At 42.5% G+C, this 20,636-nt stretch overlaps 1 protein-coding gene across 2 annotated transcripts in view; it reads right to left on the bottom strand.

The window, feature by feature from the left end:
• RTTN (rotatin) overlaps nt 1-14,240 on the bottom strand; it is a 154,394-nt gene extending 140,154 nt beyond the window's left edge. The window contains exons 1-9 of one of the 2 annotated variants that reach the window (XM_032872250.1): nt 14,171-14,240; nt 13,652-13,839; nt 12,591-12,768; nt 11,660-11,749; nt 9,491-9,581; nt 8,236-8,350; nt 6,731-6,881; nt 2,461-2,626; nt 347-528 (exon numbers count right to left, since the gene is read on the bottom strand). In XM_032872250.1, the coding sequence (XP_032728141.1) occupies nt 347-528; nt 2,461-2,626; nt 6,731-6,881; nt 8,236-8,350; nt 9,491-9,581; nt 11,660-11,749; nt 12,591-12,768; nt 13,652-13,839; nt 14,171-14,201 (1,192 nt within the window). In that variant the 5' untranslated portion in view covers nt 14,202-14,240. Of the gene's footprint in view, nt 1-346; nt 529-2,460; nt 2,627-6,730; nt 6,882-8,235; nt 8,351-9,490; nt 9,582-11,659; nt 11,750-12,590; nt 12,769-13,651; nt 13,840-14,170 lie in introns of those variants that run through there. The other variant, XM_032872248.1, reaches the window with a different exon arrangement.
• Nucleotides 14,241-20,636: the final 6,396 nt, after the last annotated feature.

Below are 20,636 nucleotides of genomic sequence, written 5' to 3'. Positions count from 1 at the left end.
CCAGGGGCGCCTGGGTGGCTCAGTCGGTTAAGCATCTGCTTTTGGCTCAGGTCATGATCCTGGGCTCCTGGGATCCAGTCCCCTGCGCCAGGCTCCCTGCTCAGCAGAGGAGTGTGCTCCACCCTCCGCCCCTCCCTTCCACTCAGGCTCGCATATGTGCTCGCTCTCTCGCTCTCAAAAAAAATTAATAAAATTTAAAGAAAAAAGGGAAAAGAAAAATTTGTATCCCAAAAGATAAGTAAATACAGATTCTAAATGTCGTAACTTAGGTGAAAAAAAAAAATCCCTGAAAACAGACAAAACAAAGACAAATTGTAGAAAAAGAACTGTAACTTCAAAAACTAACCTGTTCTTAAGAGAGGAACTGCTGATTCCAGGATAGAGACACAGAACTGGGGAAGACTGAGCTGCTGGAACTGCAGCTCGAGCGTGTCTTCCATCTCTAGCTCTGGCAGATCTATGTGTACCACATCCAAAGGCGAATGCACGGTCACCCGAGAGTTCACCGGAACACGACCACTACTTCCACTGCAAAATAAACAAAGGATAACCCTCGAATGTGGAGACAGCCCACAAATAGGTTTACTGCCTCTCGGCCGTCTGGCATGTAAGAAGCTTCACATTGGTCCCGACAAGCAACAAGCCTGCTCAGATTTGAGAAACCCTGACAAATTTATAAGATTAAATTCCATAAAGATGACTTGAAATTGTAAATGAAACCAAAAATGCATCTATATATTGCTTTTCAAAATGATGTTCTTAAAATGCCTATATGAGCAATCAACATTAGCACTAATAACCCATTCGTTTCTAGAGAAGATCAAGCCAATTCATAGCAAAGTTCTTCTGTAATCAACTTAGAGAGGCAAAACTAAATCATTTACTTTCCTAAATTTTCTGTGATTTTCACCAAATGTTCCAAGTAAGCCAATGTTAGCAACTGAAGAATGCTAAAAAATGCCAGAAAAACATGAGGAGAAATGGATTACTTCATTTAGTATATTCAACATCACATCATGATTTTGAAATTATACCAAAAAGTGGAACATCTCATCTTTCTTGACCCTCTTCATAAAAAATTCTTACCTTAGGTGTCAAATGATAGGACGGGGATAAAATGCTATAGAAAGGCCTGAACCTCACATTAACAAAAGACCTCAAATTTTTTACTTTTAACGTTATCCATAACTGAAGCTGAACCACAGATACACTAATGCTACTGAACATGTAAAACTCCCAAAATTTAATACATGTTCTGTCATTTCTTCAATTTCAACCCAAAATATGAAAAGGAGGTGGGCTTCCCTCAAACTCTAAAAGGCTCCATGAGGAAGATATTCAGCGAGAAGTGAAAAGATATAACCATGCAGCACACTAGATACATCTCAGAGAATGACGTAGAAAGGCTTTATAAGGGTAAAGAGAAAACCCATGTCTGACCAACACCAGCTCCTACAGAAGGATTAGGCACAGGCTCTCAGATCATACTGTTCAAACCCCTGCCCTCCTCTTTACCAACTGTATAAACTGGGATAAGGCTCATTGCCTTTCCAAACCAGGTTTGTCTGAAAAGATGATGAAGATAATACCAATGCTATCACAGGACTGTCAGGAGGACAACTAAAGGAGATAAAGCATGTACAGCACTTGGCGTAACACCAAGCATGCAGACAGCGTGAATCAGTGTCAGCTCGTAGCAGCAGCAGTGTCACGAGTAAATAATCACTCCAACAATGAGTGCTCATCTCACTGAGCATTTATTAAAACAGCAACAAGGAAGAAACTAGTATGTTGATAAGATGCTTGTAGCCTAAGGATGAGGTAACACACAAATACCACACCAATCCCCTTAAGCAAAATTGATGTATAAAAATCTGTATTTATATAAATAAGTAAAATTCCATAAATTGTGCATTGGAAAGGAATCTTTTATAGTCTCTCATCATTCCCTTTAATAGTAATACTGATTGATTTAAATTAAGATTAAACTTACATATGAGGGTTTAAAATACCATCAAAATGTATCTATCATTTAAAGCTATGCTTTTAAACTAGATCACATTTCATCTGTGGCTGATAAAAACAACTTAAGAGGCCAGAATCTTCACTATTTTTTTAATGAAATAAAAAAGAACAGAAAATATAATTGACTACGTAGCATATGGAATCAAAGTACTACTTTGTGAACATCTTTTTTTGAAAGGGACACACACACACAGGCGTACACACACGCAAACATACATACACACATATGTAAAAGCATGTGACTGTGTATGGCATATTGAGTTGAATGTAATATGATTTCTTACTGTGGGTCATGGTCAAAAAAGTATGAAAACCACTGATTCAACACAAGGCCAATACTTGTGGTAGTGCGCCGAAAGACAAGACAGAGAAAAATTATTAATCTCCCTCTGAGATTAAAACACACACACGTTAACTGGGTTTTTCAGTGGTCACCTGGAAGACACGGCATCCCAATCCTGGCCATCTCCTCTGGGTCGCTGGCCTGTGCGTCCAACCACGGAAGGCCGGGGACTACTGCTTCCTGGAGAAGGATTCTGGGAATGATGAGTAACTCTAACTTCATGACAGTAAGACAAAGAAGAATTTTGGGAAACTACATCTGAGGGGGAAAAAAGAATGAAATTATCCCTCGATAGCAACAAATGATGATCATACAGCTTTTATATATCATTCTTACAAAAAACATTAACAAAGTTAAGATAGTAGAAACACTTCTACTGGGGTAAAAGTAAAGGTCAACCTTTTCTGCAAGTATTCACTTAGCACATTTAGATTTATAACTAACCGACCTGATTACATGTAGTCTTCTAGCCAGCATAATTGACTTAAAACATCCAGGACTGCCAAAGCAGAATAAAAGGTCATGCACTCCCCTGCTCAAAATTCTACGAGAAACCCCACCTCAAAGCACATATAAAAATGAAATCAAAGGGGCGCCTGGGTGGCTCAGTGGGTTAAAGCCTCTGCCTTCGGCTCGGGTCCTGATCCCAGGGCTCTGGGATCGAGCCCCGCATTAGGCTCTCTGCTCAGCAGGGAGCCTGCTTCCCCCTCTCTCTCTGCCTCTCTGCCTACTTGTGATCTCTGTCAAATAAATAAATAAATCTTAAAAAAAAAAAAAAAAGGAAATCAAGGGGCACCTGATGGCTCAGTAAGTTAAGTCTCTGCCTTCTGCTCAGGTCATGATCCCAGGGTCCTGGAATGGAGCCCCACATCGGGCTCTCTGCTCAGCAGAAAGCCTGCTTCCCCCGACCCTGGCCTGCCTCTCTGCCCACTTGTGGTCTCTGTCTGTCAAATAAATAAATAAAATCTTAAAAAAAAAAAAAAAAGAACTCAAAAATGAACTGAAACCAAATGTAAAAAGGAACTCAAAAAATAAGCCTAAATATGAGAGTTAAAACCATAAAGCTCTTAGCAGAAAATATAGAGGTAAATCTTCATGATCTTGGATTGGCAATACATCATTTGACATGAAACCAAAAGCAGGACCAAATGTAATAAACTGGACTTCACCAAAATCAAAAACTTGTGCATCAAAGGACATTATCAAGAAACTGAAAACCTACAGACTAAAAAAAAAATATTTGAGGATCATGTACCTAAAATAGGCTTAAAATCAGGGTATATAAAGAACTCCTAAAACTCAACAAGAAAACAAACAAACGAACACACAAAAACTCAAAGAACCTCGGACACCTGGCTGGCTCAGTCGGTGGAGCTGCCAGCTCTTGATCTTGGCTCAGGTCACGATCTCAAGGTCATAAGATAAAGTCCCACCTCGGGCTCCATGCTCAGCAAGGAATCTGCTTGAGATTTTCTCTTTCTTTCTGCCCCACTCTCCCCCCAAACCTCCCACAACTCTCTCCCTCCCTCTAAAATAAGTAAATAAGGGGCGGCTCAGTTGGTTAAGCGGCTGTCTTCAGTTCGGGTCGTGATCTCGGGGTCCTGGGATTGAGCCCTACATCAGGCTCCCTGCTTAGCAGGGAGTCTGCTTCTCCCTCTCCCTTCTGCCTACCTGTGCTCTCTCTCTATCTCTCTCAAATAAATAAATCTTTAAAAAAATGATAAAATAAAATAAGTAAATAAAATCTTAAAAAAGAAAAACAAAAAACATCCAATTTAGAAAATGGGCAAAGACTTAAAAAGATAGTTTTCCAAAGAAGACACACAAATGGCTGGTCTGCATGTAAAAAGTCACTAGGAAATCACTAGTCATTAAAGTTATTCAAATCACTAATCATTAAGACTACTGAGTCTTCAAGGAAATAAATGAGATCCACAATGAAATACCTACCACCTCACACCTACTAGAATGACTAGGATTTTAAAAAGGGAAAACGGGGCGCCTGGTTGGCTCAGTCAGTTAAGCATCTGTCTTTAGCTCAGGGTACTGAGCTGCCTTTATTTCAGGGTACTGGGATAGAGCCCTGAGTCGACTCCCTGCTCTCTCTACCCCTCCTCCCTGCTTGTGGTCTCTCTTGTGTGATCTCTCTCAAATATATAAAATCTTTTAAAGACAAATAAATGAAATAAGATAAAATGGGAAAATAACAAGTGTTGACAGCATGTGGAGAAACTGGAAGTCTCACAGGTTGCCAGGGGGTATGTAAAATCAAGACAGCCACTGTGGCAAACAGTCTTCTTGTTCCTCAGACAGCTAACTGTAGAATTAACATGACCCTAGCCATTCCACTCTTAGGTATATACCCAACAGAACTGAAAACAGGCTCAGATATGCCAAAATCTACCAAAACATTATTCACAAGAGCCAAAGGGTAAGAACGACTCAAGTGTCCCTCAACAGATAAATGAATAAGCCAAATGTGGCATATCCACACAGCAGAACATTATTCATCCATAAAAAGGAATGAAGTTGTGACACAGCTGAAACATGGGCGAACCCTGAGAACATGGCGCTCAGTGAAACGAGCCAGACACAAAAGGACAAACACTGTATGACTCCGCTTGTATGAGGTACCAAGAACAAATTTAGAGACAGAACATAGCTGAGGTGCTGCAGAGAGAAGGGGACATGAAGAGCAGGGGTACAGTCACAGTTCTTCTATTTAGGGTGATAAACGTTTGAGAACAAATAATGGTGATGGTTGCATAAGAGTGTGAAAGCAATTAATGTCAACAAAATCGCACACTTCTAAATGGTTATGATGGCAGATTTTATGCTATACATATTTTACCATATTTTTTATGGAATTAAGTAAAATAAAGGCATCTGCAGAGGAAACAAGAAAGTTCCCCAGCTTTCCCACTGCACTGCAAAGAAAATATGAAACGCTTCCCAAGATCTACAAATCCCAAAGCACTTCGGCCCCTGGCTACCTCTCTGATCTCACCCCAGTCCCTCCTTACTCCCCATCTCCCGCTTACTGCATCCACTCACACGCCGGCCTGGCTTCCTTTCCTCAGGCAGGTCACCACATTTCCAAGGCCCCCAACCAGCCAGGAACACTGTTCCTGCCTCTCAGGTGGATGGTTCCTTCTCACCCTTCAGATCACCTCCTCTGAGAGGCTCTCCCTGCCAATCCTATCCAGGTAAGCCGGGGGTTCCCTGGTCACCTTCAGTCACATGACCCTTCCTATTTCCTTCGAGCACTTCTGACCTGAAACAAACTTGTTTACTCGTTTACTAGCTGTCTCCAACCTTCTCATGGATAAGCTCAGAAGGGTGGGACCTTATCTGCTTTGTTCAGGGTTATATCCCACAGAGCCTAGAACATCAGCTGGCATATAGTTGGTGATAAATAAACATTCAATACATGAATAAATCTTCAACGATACTATTTTTATCAACATTATAACTCTTATTCTGATGAAATATGGGGAGCCTGTAGATCTGTTATCAGTCATCTGCAAAATGCTCTAGCTCAAGAATGTTAATGAGGAACCCTACACCCTGAGATATATAATAAAATTAATATATAGCATAAGTATGCAAGTAGTACAGGGCCAGTGAAGCTCTGAACAGAATAGGGATTGACTGTGAAGCATGATGGCAAATCACTGTAATTTAACATTCAACTTTCAAAGCAAAAGTGCACAGAATTCCTAAGTTATAAAGTGTTTTGACAGAGCCAGTCTAGTGCTCTATTTGGCCATTAGGTGGTGCTTTCTCCCTTAAAAGTCTGGCACCATTAACACATTAAAACTACTCTCTACATCACAAGTTGCATAAAACCAGTTTTCATAAAATGCAAATTGAGGGCACCTGGCTGGCTCAGTCGGTAGTACATGCAACTCTTGATCCTGGGGGTTGTGAGTTCAAGCCCCATGTTGGGTGCAGAGGTTATTTTAAAATAAATTAATCAATTTAATTAAATATACCAAATGTTAAACAAATATTTAAAAATTACAAATTGTTCTTTTTCAAACCAAACAATCTACTAATACAAGTAACTTTATAAAATGCCCACGGACCCACATGAATCACTGAACTCAGAACTCTAGCCCTCGCTGCTGACAACCCTGTGCGCACAAGAGCAAAGGAAAACATCTTGCCAGTGGCTGTCATCAAAAAAAGAGGGTGGGAGCAGGAGAGGTTCTGTCATACACACAACTGGTTTTCAAAGATGATCATTTAATTACATTCAGGAATGAGGGGTTTATGAAAATTTATACAGTAAGTACAAAAGGGAGTACTCAGAAGCATCTATAAATACCACCAGTGACTAATGAATAAATAAACAAATACCTTGTTTACTAGAGAAAAAACCTGGATCTCGGTGAAAGTTAAGTCTGTTTCTTAAGTATGTGCACAGCTGCTGCAAGCAAGACACTGACTGTAATGCCAGGCGATGTTTTCCATCTCCTCCGAAGGCCAGTTTCAACAGAGATAAAAGGCTCTGAAATAAAGAGCAGCAAGGAAAATGATCAAAGGAAGGTGGGTGTGGAGTTCAAGTAAGGTCAAATGAATAACCGAAGGAAATAAAATAATGTGAAAAATATTTATAAGCCAAGAAATAATAGGCAAAAATGACAGCATAATGCCAGAAGATGGGACAAAACAAAATAAAATTTAAATAGTGTTTGTTATATCTAAAATCTGTTGGATGAGTACCTATTCTGAGAGAACACATGAATTATTCCCCATTCGGAACATTAAGTTATACCATACTTTTTAAAAATCACAGCAAGCCTTCAGCATCTCAAACAGCTAAATCATTTTGCCACCTTTTGGCAACTAACAGCTTTTCCTCTGCTATCTTTCGACAACTGCAACAGTATGTATTAACAGTTCCCATTCAGAGGTACCCACTCCAGTCCTGGGATTGCGGAGTGAGGGTGCTGGGGCATTATCAGCAGCTGTGGCTACGCCACGATCCCAGACCCCATATCCCAAGTTCTACTATTAAACAACAAACTAGACTGTAAAGAATCCATCTGAACTGCTCACTACTCTCTATTTCCACAGCATCTAACACTGCGCCTTACACATCCTAGATACTCAAAAAGCAATGCTATTCTCACTGCTAAGGAGGGTCACTGGTGGGGCGCCTGAGTGCCTCTGTCATTAGACGTCTGCCCTCAACTCCAGGTCATGAGCCCAGGGTCCTGGGATCGAGCCCTACATCAGGCTCCCACTCAGCAGGAAGCCTACTTCTCCCTCTCCCACTCACTCGCCGTGTTCCCTCTCTCGCCATGTCTCTGTCAAATAAATAAATAAAATCTTTATTAAAAAAAAAAAAAAAGAAGAAGAAGAAGAAGGGTTACTGCTGTCAAATCTCAATTTCCAAAGTCTATTCTCCTCTTTAAGTGACCCATAAAAGGTAAATTCAAGGTGGCCAAACTGGACCTGTATATGTCAAACAAGACTACCTCCTATTCGAAGAACTACCACTATCCAAGGAAGTTGGAACAGAAGTGATTTCAGGAACCAAATACCTCGTTTTTTAAATATAGTATATTCCTTCCCAAGGACTCCTACTTTCCAAAATTTGTTTCACTATAAAAACTTCTCTATTTCCGGGGGCTCAGATCAGTCATTAAGCATCTGCCTTCGGCTCAGGTCATGATCCCGGGGTCCTGGGTTTGGGCCCCACGCTGCGCTCTCTGAGTGATGGGAAGCCTGCTTCACCCTCTCCAACTCCCCCTGCTTGTGTCTCTCTCTTGCTGTGTCTCTCTCTGTCAAATAAATAAAATCTCTAAAAAAAAGTTCTCTTTATTTCAAAATCTAAAACAATTACAGAGGATACATACCTGAACAATTTTTGGCCTTTGAAGGAAAATTTCAGCAGGAAAATCTTGCATGATTACATCCTTCAATAGTTCACAGGTGTTCCAAATTAAAGTGTGGTTACTACTTCTTAAAGAGCTACCCAAAATAAATAAATAAGTAAATAGCATTATTTATTTTTAAAAAGTTTACGTATACCAGACTCTAAGTAACCTAGTGGCATAATGACTCTACCTAGCCTTCCTAGATCTTTTCCCTAATCAAGAACTCTGGGGTAGGTCCTTCCTCCATACGCCTACATTTGGTACTATGGCAACTCTATGGCATGATGACCTTCTATCCCCCACTGACCCTCCTCAAGAGCCGGCACTACACACTATCCACCACTGTATGCCAAGACTATCACAGTGCTCAAAATGAAATCAGTGAAGTCAAAGGGCCCAGAACGCAACGAAATCTGCTAAATGACAGAAAATGTAAGAGCAAGTATAAAGTTAATTCTAGAAATTAAATTCCTTACTGCTCTTCCTTGGCCTAGTGAATCAAGCTGGGATTCTCCTCTTATCCGATAGGACACCCCTCACCATCTCAGACAGTATGTGCCCCCCAGGGATTCGGCAATTGTTTACCTCCCACCACAAGAATTTATACCCCCTCTCTCAGCCCAGCTCCAGTCCACCACCCGCCATCCAGATGTGTGTACTAGAAATCCCAGCTCCTCCTTGAGGCCTGCCTCAGAGCTGACATCAAAACCACCCCTGCCGCTTTCCCACATGGACTCTACCTCTTCAATACGTTATTCCAAGAGAATCTACTGATGCCGTGGAAGTGCCAGCATCAAAAAGCATTTAATAGCATCCAACTGTTTATCTAGTCCTAACTCTAGCAAGCTGGTCTTTTTACTGTCAACTGAATATACTGTGCACTAAAAAATACTATACTTATGTTTAATCTTTTCCTATTTTTATTAACTAAGGACATAAGCAATGGCCAATCGGAGAATCCGGTCAATTAGAGATGATTCTTACCACCAAGAAGCATATTAAGAACCCAACCACAAAAACAAAACAAAAGCAAAATCTTGATGTGTAGCCAGATAATGGTAAATAGGAAGTTTCTGACTTGCTTTTTGAAACAGTGAAAATCACTCACATATTCCCATTACTACCTTTCACAGCCATTTAGTATGTTTTTTCCTGGTGAAAATGTACAGTAATGGCAACCAGATTTAATGGCTATAAATGAACCAAAATACATGACATACATCAGGTACCGTACCTTTCATTAGAGGAGAGAACATGTCTATCTGTTGTAGTCAGGGGTAGCCAAGGAAACGTAGAAAACTTCAAACACTTCACGGTCTGATTTACTGTTAATGGAACAGCAAAATTTAAGGGATCAAAGGCAATGTGGAGAGACTCACCACGCTAAGAATACAGCTTCACCCTTAAAACAAGTCCTCAAATAAAGTTACATCTTACATTACATCTTCCAGTTACATGTTACAGTGACCTAAAACATACCAAACAAGGTCAGCTGCAAATCTGTTCCCTAACAAGATAAATAACAGAGCTCTGTTTTCATAATTTACACAGAACCATATATTATTAGAATGGCATAAATACAAACCAATATTGAATGACATTTAGAGCTTCAATTACATTTTCTATTTTACCCTGTGGCTAACCAAAACACAGAGCTTAAATTTAACATAAAAGGAACTGGCGTTTGGAGATCTTTAATTGTAGAAATTAAAAATGATATAAACATAATCAGACACTATAATTAGTCATGTTCAAATATCCTCAATGGTGTTAGATGTTTAAACCTCTTTGAAGATGACTTGAAGACCATAAGGTTGAAGATCAAATATCACCACTCGAGATGAAAAGAAATCTGAGAAACCAACAGTGTTGAACTACCCTGTTCAAATTATTTTTTAACGAATCTCGTGTTGTACAAGTTAAAGTGGCAATGCTGAGAAGCAGTATCTAGTATCTACATATACCCTTCCAAGTGGCAAATATTCCCTCTGCCAAATGCTTTGAAAAGAGCATGAAATCACTGAATTTAGAAAACAGCATTATTAAATTCCCAAATATAGCACAGTTGTTTCTTTCAAAAGTGCTAAGATCCAAGCAGGATTTATTTTCTAACAGAAAAGTTAAAGGGGGGTGGAGCGAAGGACAGACTTATACCGCACACAAAAAGATGTGACCAAAATAAGTCATATCGTCAATCCACAAACTGCAACTCACAGAACAAAATATCACCATCTCAACGGTCCCTAATGTTTTCCGCAGTTGCACTCAAGTGCGCACCTTCCCAGACCTGGACGTACTCTCTCCCTTCAGATGTCTCTCACAGTCACTCAGTGAAGCCTCTTAATCATGAATACAAGAAACTACCATCTCAAAAACTGAGGCTCCCTAACAAGTCTAACAGAACTTTTACAGAAAGAAAAGGTAAAATATTTTAACAACTAAACAAGTCTGCAGGTCTTTCTCGTGTTGTTATTCAACCAGAGAGTTTCTACAGAAGCATTTTATTAATGGAGATAAACTGAACACTTAACATGAGCAGATATACCCTTGGACACAACCTTTTCATTTCAACGGTGCAGATAATAAACTGTCAGATACACGCTTACTTAATTATTCCCTAACTACATCACCCAGAACAAAGGTTTTATCCTTTCTAAGCCTCAGGGCCTTCATCGGTAAAATGGAGATATAACAGTATCAATTTCACTGGGACTCCAGAAAAGATTCATTCATTCATCCGGAGAATACATACTGAGTGCCTAGGAAGCTTTTGGCATCATTCTGCTCACTGGGGATAAAGCAGTGTTCACCACTATCATTAAACTTACAACAAGGAAGACAAAAAGAGGTAATAAATATGTAATTTCAGATTATGATGTATGTTAGGAAGAAAATTAGACATAAAGTGATCACTGGCAGGCGTCCTCAGGAAGGTCTCTCCAAAGAGGTAACATGTGAGCAGAGACATAGTCAGACATGAAAAGACCTGGAGGAGACCCCAGGGAGAGAAAGAGGCCCTAAATCAGAACTCTTCCATCAAGTGGATGCTGGGATAAAGACAAATGACGAAACCCAAATGGTCCTGAGTCTTTGGCTTGAGTAACTTAGTGAGCTGGAGAATAAATACCAAGACAAGTATCTAGTGCATGGCACCGTTCGGGACAAATCTGTGCTCAGCGGGCTCAGGAGAACTACTGCCACCATCACCACCCACCACCAGAGTTGCTCAAATTCAGTTACAATAACATAAAATGTTACTATTTAGACCCTACATCCTAATTTTAGGAAACTGCAACATTCGGTTCAGTGCTGAAACATTTAAGTCTTTACAACAACAAAGAAAAGCACATTAATTTCTGATTTACCAGGTTAACAGGATCTACTTCTCTATACATATACACACCCATTGGTCGTGGAGACACTTCCATCTGCTGGAAATTACTTTTGTCTTGAGGAAAATATCCTATCAAGATTTCAGGTTGTTGTGGCAATTCTGATAAGAAAATATATATTACTGTATTATTGGTTCCTTATTTGCTAAAAGTAAAATTTACTTTTTTCAAATACTAATCTTTTAAGTCTTACAGACATTTCAAAAACTAGAAAAATTATAGTAATTTGTTCATCTGAAGAGTCTTCCTATAGTGGAAAAAAGTGCAAATGCTGAGATAGTTTTTTGGGGGGGGATTCTCCTCCCTTTTATGGTTCAGCAAATACAACTATTTGTTAGAATGAAAATATCCACAACATATGTAAAGAATCTGTTACAAAGTATTTATTCAAGGACTCATCTCTGCTTCCTAGTCCATCTCCTTCCTCCCTCTTACTCCGATTATGTAGTTCCTGACACTTCAACCTTCATTAATATCCTCATTAATATCTTCATAAATAAAGATATTAACCTTCATTAATATCTTTAGAGAAAAAGTTGTCAAAAACAAAGGAATCAAGCACTCTTTCAGTACCTTTGACAATTCTGTCACATGTGATTACATATTCTGCAGTTCAGTTGCAATTAGAATGGGAACACATTATTATTGTTATTGTTGATCATTTGTTATTACTGCAGAAGTAATATAGCAAACTAATCTCAAAAAAGAAAATCTCTGGCATCTTTTAGGCCCCTTGACCAAAAAAGCAACAAATACAAATGAATCCTCCTCTGAATAACTGTGGGGGAGGGGAGAAGGTCAAGCTCATGTATGTTAATGTGAGAAAATGATCTCTCTTTTTTTTTTTTTTTAAAACCTCAGGTCCCTCTCCTTAGAATTAACCACTAGAACCAATACATTTCTATTTTAACAGAATGCATCAGATTGATTCCAAAGAGTTACCAGTTTGTTTGGTTTGGTAAGATGCAGGATATAGTGCAGCATCTTCTGAAGGAAGAATAAAAAGTCCATCCAGAATGCCATCGATTTCAGCCTGCAGATTGGGCTCCACGTCAGAACGAAGTTTCGATAAGAACTGGACTGCGCCAAGCTCGACCAAATGCTGGACGGCTGGGGGATACTGAAATAAGAAGAGGAGAGGCTGGAGAACAACCGTATGTACCAAGGTGTCTACTTTCTGTCTGACAGCAACAAAAACCTGAAATTATTCTCTAGTATTCTAGATGTTCCTTTCTTTAAAAAATAAATCTTGTAGTGACATAGGGAAAAGTAAAGAACTTCCATGTGTAGGAAATCGATTTATAGAGACGTGTGTAACCCACGTGGTAACTCAGGCAAAGCCCAGACACGGAGCACTAGAAATGCTCACTACAAACTCCCCCGTTTACTCACTGCGTGCCTCGCCTCCCGCCGCGGACTGCCGCCCTACGCTGTCCTGCCTCCAGCCGCAGAACGCCTAAGTAACAATCCGCTCTGACGGCACTGCCACGGTGCGGACAGGTCACGCCTGCCCGCCTGACCTCTGAACCCCGACAACTACTGTCAACACAGGCTGAGGACCCCCAATCTGAAAAACACATCCAGAAAGCGCAGTGTCACGTCCGTGAGGGATTTTTTTTCGTGGTCTGCACCGTGACCTTTGAACGTGCTCCCCGTCGTACAGACACATCGAATTATTAATAACCAAACCACAGAACGAAAGGAAACCCAGGAGGACCAATCTGTCGGCGTCCAAAGAGGATCCCGAAGAACTAGGCCACACCAGAACCCCGAAGCTCTGCTACTCCAGAGAGCGCCGCAGAGGCAACACGGGAGTCAACGTGACGAGTAAGACAAAAGGCAGTTGAGCCTCACAGACCCTGAGGAATTAAAACGCAACACCTCTCGTTAGTGTAAGGGGAAAAAAAAAAAAAAGTCGTCATTACTCGACTTCCCCCAAAAGTGCTACAACTAAAGGACGAGGAAACCCTCGCTCTTCTGCTCTTACTTCAAAACGGTCCTACCTTAGCCAGCGTGCGGAGCAGGCCGAGAGCCTCCTCCTCCAGCGGGACGGACGGGAAGCTGAACCAGCCCAGCAGCTGGAGGAGCAGCGGCCTCTCGCGAGCCAGGTCGTCGCCGCGCACCAGGCCGCGCTCGAGCTTGCGCAGGATGTTCCTGAGCGCGCGCTCCCTGATCTCGGCCAGCGGGTGCCCTGTCAAAACACCGCACGCGGCGCGTCGCCCACCTCCGAAGAGACGCCCACCCGGACTGACCCGACCGCTCGCTTCGTTACGCTGGGGACGAGGGCAGGGCGAAGAGGGAAATAAACCGGATTTTTTCACAGGCGGCCTCCGGTGCGTTCAGGACGCGAACGGCTGAGGCGACACGAAAGCCCAGACGGGTCCCCGGGGGCTGCCCCGGCGAGGCCGGGACGAGAGGAAGCCGTCTCGGGGTGGGCCGGCCTCGAGAATGCTACACGGCTATTCCTAGCAAGTGGCCACGACAGGAGGGTGACGGGAGCGAGGGGCAGCTCAGCCTGTTACCAAGTTTCCTGATGAGCCCCGTCAAGACCATTTCGTCCCGCTCAATCAGCCGCCGCCGGAGAATTAAACTGCCGCGCCACAGCGTCCGTCAACACTTAGTGTCCCCATGGAAACCCGGGCGGTCGGACGGTGAGTTCCGCGATGCCGCAGGGAACCACCAGACGACCAGGAGGCACCCCGTGAGCTACTGTGAGCCCCCGCGACGCCACAGAAGCCTACAGTCTCTCTGTAATTACCACTAAGCAGTTCCTAGACAGCTGTCTTTATCGTAAGAACCGGAAAGAATGAGGAGACAAGCCGGGAATAGAACGCGTCCCGGCCGCGGTGCACATCGGGAGTTGTGGTCTTCGCCCATTTGTGCTCCGTTCCCGGACTTCCGGGCTCGCCACGGCACCACCCTTCCTGGGGTTCCGGCATCTCAGCGCGGGCTCGGGCGCGGGCTGCAGAGGTCCCGACGGGTGCCATCCGGGCCCCGCAAACTGGCTCCCGCCCTGCCCGTCTCAAGTCTCGGCTCCCAGAACTTTGCCATTGATAATGCAGGGTTTGGTGGGCTTTGGATTCCCGCACGCCCACAACCGCCCCACCGCCGTCTGTTACTAAAATCACTTACTTTAACGGTAAAATGTACCTGCAACCGCAGGCGGCGTCCTCGGATCCCGAAGTTCCGTGTAGACAGGCAAGTCGCCAAAGACCAGGGGGGCGGGAGGGAAATACGAGAAGGGAAGAGAAGAGGGGACTGTAGAAACAAACGAACAAATCGGGGCGGCGGGGTAAGGGTGGTTGAGTTTCGCACTGAACAAACAGAAAATCCAAGCAGGGCTGAGAGCAACGACAAAGTTAAATGTGTCAAGTGGTTTTCATCCTAGAGAACATTTTCTCACGGATGTTTTCAGTGCCTCGGAAAGGCTGTCACGGCGGCATAATACCCGTTCCTGTGCTGCGGGCATCAGCGAGGTTCCTCGCCCGGGTCACACCGACCGGTCGGTGGCCGCCGGGGCCTGACCTTCGTTCTCTGCAGCGTCCGCGGGGCCTCGCCGCTCCACGAGGTCGCGGGCCGGATGGTGGCGAGGTTTGCGCTGGACCTTGAAGGGTACGTACGGGTTTGTTCGCCAGGCAGGGAAATGGGGTCAGGGAATTCCTGCCCGAGAAAAGCGTTCGTGCAAAGCAAGGACTCAGAGTGCGTCCGTCGAGGGCCGCGGAAGAGCCGCTCCGGGCGGCCCGATTACCCCCGGGGGGAGACAGGGAGGTGCCGGGGCTGCTGGCCCGCTGGTTGCTCTTCGCTTGTCCCTCCGCTGAGCAGGAGACAGCAGCTGGGGATCAGAGAGTGCGACGACAGAGGTGGGGACATTTAACCCAAGTCCCAGTCGTCCACAGCCGAGCCCCACCGGCCGAGCAGGTAACGGGGAACGCATTGCTCAGCCCTCAGGTGAGAGAAGAGCTCTTGCCGGTTACGGTGCCCAATGGACCAAAAAGTGGGAACAGTTACACCAGCTGAGAAGTTTCCATAGTGACCCAGGCATGAAGGCTGCAATTGTGGATCCCAAGTGTCAGGGTCAAAGTACACGTGACAGTACAAAATGGAAATAACTTTTCAAAGATATTTCTAAGATGAAAGTCTTAGAAGATGAGACACTGAGGGTATCAGTGGGGAAGGGATGACGATGCTGTGGAGAAAAATAAGTTACAGGTGACTCTTGAGCAACATGGGTTTGAACCGCCCGGGCCCACGGATGCACAATTTTTTTATCAATAAATAAGAGTATGTCTGTACTACAGATGTATTTTCTCTTCCTATAGTTTTCTTAACATTCTCTTTTCTGTAGCTTGCTCTATTGTAAGAATATAGTGTGTACTACATGTAACATACAAAATCTGTGTTAATCAGTTATTTGTTACCGCTAGGGTTCGTGTCAACAGTAGACAAGTGGTAGTTAAGTTTTGTGGGAATCAAAAGTTAGATGTGGATTTTTGACAGCGCAGGGCTCACTGTCCCCAAACCCTGTTGTTCAGGGGTCAGCTATAATTTAAAACAAGCATGTTGCAAGCAAAAAGGGGGGGGTCAAAAATGAAATGAGATTTGATGGACACACAACATTTTATCAGTATTGATATTTGATATTGATACTTGATATCGATAGACACTGCGAAATGACCAACCACACTATGTCTGGTAGCCATCCATCCAAAATGGTTTTGTGTATGTTGTTTTTATTTTCTAATTTTTATTGTTATTGTTGAGCGTATATTGTTTTTATAATTACAAAAAAAGTCATGAAGTCCTGCTTATCACATTCAAAGCAATTATGTGTCATTTTTCTATTAGACTAAGTATTGATTTGCCAATTTTTCCTCAAAGAATCAATCTTCAACTTAACAATTCTCTAAAAAGAATACTCATACTCTAATGTATTTACTGTACTTTTACTTATTATCAGTAACTTTCTCCTTCCCTAGGTTTGTTTTGCAGTTCCTTTTCTCACTTCTTGAACTAAAGGTTTTGCTGTTTATCTGTATTCTTTCTTATTTAGTTAGAGAGAATTCCATGAATCCACATCTAAGGAAAGGTTTAAGCGTATATCATGAGTTCAGATTTAAAATGTTCTCTATACGGTTAGAACTCTCAACCATGCTGAATCTGCTATTTTGATACTTTCAATTTCACCCAAGATCTATGTAGGAGGTTTTTAATCATCAAGTCTGTCCTGCATATCCTTTAATTATTCATTTTTACTGTTACTGTATCCAAGTCAGCAACTGGGGTTTTTGTCATTTTGAACTTCGATGTGGTTTTTTTAAATGATGTCCGAGTGCTTGAAAAATGGACAGTTGATATTTGTGTGCATGTATGGAGAACTGTATGGATGTATATTTGTAATTTTCTGCTTGTACTTACAGTAGTTTTTGTTATATTTCTTTAAATACCAACTTACAGGGAAATCATGTTGAATTTTACCTGGTGGTAAATGACAGTCGTTCAGCTGGCAGGGTCTGTATGGCTCGGGACTGAATGAAAAGTAGAGATCTTGTATGTTGGGATCTGCTTGTCACAAACCGTACAAGATTAAAGAGAAAAACATGTGGATCCAGGAGCACAGGTCAAATTCTAATTATTGAGCTCCGCTTAATTATCAACCATCCTTCGACCTCTTGGTCATACCCACAAATCACTGGCATTGCCTCAGTCTGCTATACTGGATCCTTTGGCTTAGATGAAGAGATATTTATACCGAAAGTCACAGGAAATATTCAGTTACTCTCCTAAGAACTCATACTGTCTGTGGTGATTTAGTCTAAAAGAAAAAGGAATGCTTTATTTTTTTTTTCCCTGGAACGGTTGTGCAGTTTTGCTCTTCCTCACAATTTGAACTTGGATTCTAATACTTGGGGTTATACCCAGTAGGTCTGTCAGTTGGGATCATGTGCACTTCCTACCTTTTATTTCTATATCTTGACTAACTTAAAATCCCTGGCTCATAGTCATATAAGCTAAACAAACTATTACATAGAGCACAAACCTTGGAGCCAGACATGGGTTTAAAACCAGCTTTGCAACCTTCCTAATTGCATAATTATGGGGAAGCTCATTAACTTTCTTGGTTGCAAATGACAAAAATTTTACTCAGAGGAGTAAGCAAAAATGAGATTATTACCTCGCTCTAGAAAAGGATCTAGCCTCAGAGACTCAAAAAAAATTTTTTTATTTATTTATTTTTTATTATTTGACAGACAGAGATCACAAGTAGGCAGAGAGGCAGGCAGAGAGAGGGGACGGGAAGCAGGCTTCCCACTGAGCAGAGAGCCCGATGCGGGACTCGATCCCAGGACCTTGGGATCATGACCTGAGCTGAAAGCAGAGGATTAACCCACTGAGCCACCCAGGCGCCCCAGAGACTCAAAAATATTAATATTCTTTTTCTCAACATCTTAGTCTTGCTTCCCTCAGTATGTTTGTCCCATTCTTTTTTAACAGGCAGGATCCTCCCAAAATATATAGGGCAAAAGAGGTGTGTGGTCCTGACTTCCATCTTCCCATATAGTGACACAAGAAGAAAGAAAGAACCTTTCTCCCAACATCCAGATATAAAACCTGTGATGGGAAACCCATCCCATAGTCATTATGAGATTGCCCGATCCTGGATTATTCATTCACCCCCTGAACTGTGGGGCAGGGCATTATAATCGTACCAGAGTTACAAGGAGTTGGGCAAAAGACTTCCACCAAGGAAAGGGGTGGGACGAACAGAAAATGGGGTGGGGGGGGGGAATCTTGGGTACGGGGGAACCCTGATGCCTCTATAATACCTAAACCTCAGCTTGTACAGGTTGAAATTGGGGTTAAAGATAACACCCACTGATAGGACTGTGTGAGGACTAAAGGAGATAAACCAGGGAAAGCACTTACCCCAGGACCTTTTTAATAGGTAGTTGCTACAAATAATAGAGATTTTAGTGACTGTCAAACTTGAGGATGCCTCTTTGCCATATTGAATGTTTGGTGTCTCCCTTCTTCCCCCCTCCCCAAAACTTGTATGTTAAAATATGATCCCCATTGTGCTGGTATTAGAGGTGGGACTTTTGAGAAGTTACTAGGTCATGAGGGTGAATCCTCATGAATGGGACTCGTGCTTTTTTTTTTTTTTAAGATTTTATTTATTAAAGAGAGAGTAGCACAAGCAGGGGGAGTGGCAGGTAGAGAGATGCAGTCTCCCTGCTGAGCAAGAAGCCCACTACAGGACTCAATCCCAGGACCCTGGGATCATGATCTGAGCCAGAGACAAATGCCTAACAGACTGAGCCACCCAGGTGTCCCAGGACTCATGCTTTTCTTTCTTTCTTTTTTTTTTTTTTTAAGATTTTATTTATTTGACAGAAAGAGATCACAAGTAGGCAGAGAGGCAGGCAGAGAGAGGAGGAAGCAGGCTCCCCGCTGAGCAGAGAGCCGGATGCAGGGCTTGATCCCAGGACCCTGAGATCATGACCTGAGCTGAAGGCAGAGGCTTAACCCACTGAGCCACCCAGGCACCCCAGAACTCATGCTTTTCTTAAAGATGTTCCAGATCGGTCCCTCCCCTTTTAGCCATGTGAAGACAGGGAAAAAAGAGCTATCTATGAACCAGGAACCTGGTCCCCACCTGACACTGAGCTTCTTAGTACTTTGATCTTGGGCTTTCCATCCTCTAGAACCGTGTTTATATCTAGAACTATTGTTTATAAGCCATCCCTATCCAGTCTGTGGTATTTTATTATAGTAGCTGAGTGGACTGAAATATTTGTCTTTCTAGGAAGAGAATGCAGTGTTTTATTTCATGTCAGTGCTACCTGCAAGTAAAACCACGAGGTAGCTCTGTTCAGCAGAGGGACTCAGAGGGACCTGGCCCAAGACACAGTCTTTCCACTCCCTGCGGGAGGTCTCGCAGGCAGAGGACTCAGGACTGTCCAGCTATTGATGCAGCCATACCCAGGCACAACTGCCAGGGGAAAGGGAGTTCTCCGACCTTCTTTTCCTCATTTTTCAGAGGGAAGGAATTATTGGCCCAAAGGAGAAATTCTTTTATAAGCCACTTTCACATTAATTGGGATATTATTTATCAAGACAATATATAAAAAAGAGCAAATAAGCAGGATTCATAAACAAAAAGACTAACCAACAGATGTGGGTTATTTGTGGTTATTCAAGTTATTCATGGTCCCCAGGACAGGCAAACATTGTGTGTCTTCCAGAAAGTCACCCAGACCCCAGCCTGCCTTAGTCAAGAATAAAGATCATGATTCAGAGTGCCTGGGTGGCTTGGTCGGTTGGGTGACCAACTCTTGATTTCAGCTGGGGTTGTGATCTCAGGATAGTGGGTTGAGCCCCATGTTGAGCTCTGCCCTGAGCAGGGAGTCTGCTTAAGATTCTCTCTCTCCCTGTGCCCCTCCCCCTGCCCCATATACACACTCTCCATCTTTCTCTCAAAATGAATAAATCTTAAAATAATGTTTTTTAAAAAGAGCATGATTAATTAATAATTTGGATCTTTAGGGGGTTTTTTAATTTTTTTTTTTAAGTAGGCTCCATGCCCATGATGGAGCCAAATGTGGGGCTTGAACTCACAACCCTGAGATCAAGACCTGAGCTGAGATCAAGAGTCAGTTGCTTAACAAACTGAGCCACCCAGCACCCCAATAATTCTGACCTTTAAGAAGGAAAAATGGTTGTGGTGAAAGGTTTCATCCGCTAGTTAAGAACTGTCCTAATCATGCTCCATAATTTTGTTCTATGAATTTACACAATATTTAATTTTTAAGGGGACCATCACATTCTAATTCATCTTCCCAATACAAAAATAGAAAAGTAATAAATATTTTATGCCATTTTGAAGTGGAAGAATTGAAACAAGGTATATTCATGTTCCACTTCAAATAGCAAAGCAACGTAGATTTGAACTTTGCTTTCTTTGCACAATTTAATAAATAGGGTTCTTAA

The sequence above is a fragment of the Lontra canadensis genome, unplaced genomic scaffold, assembly GCF_010015895.1.
Source record: "Lontra canadensis isolate GAN:19392208 unplaced genomic scaffold, GSC_riverotter_1.0 scaffold44, whole genome shotgun sequence".
Classification (NCBI taxonomy): domain Eukaryota; kingdom Metazoa; phylum Chordata; class Mammalia; order Carnivora; family Mustelidae; genus Lontra; species Lontra canadensis.
This window is presented reverse-complemented; position numbering and strand designations above follow the sequence as displayed.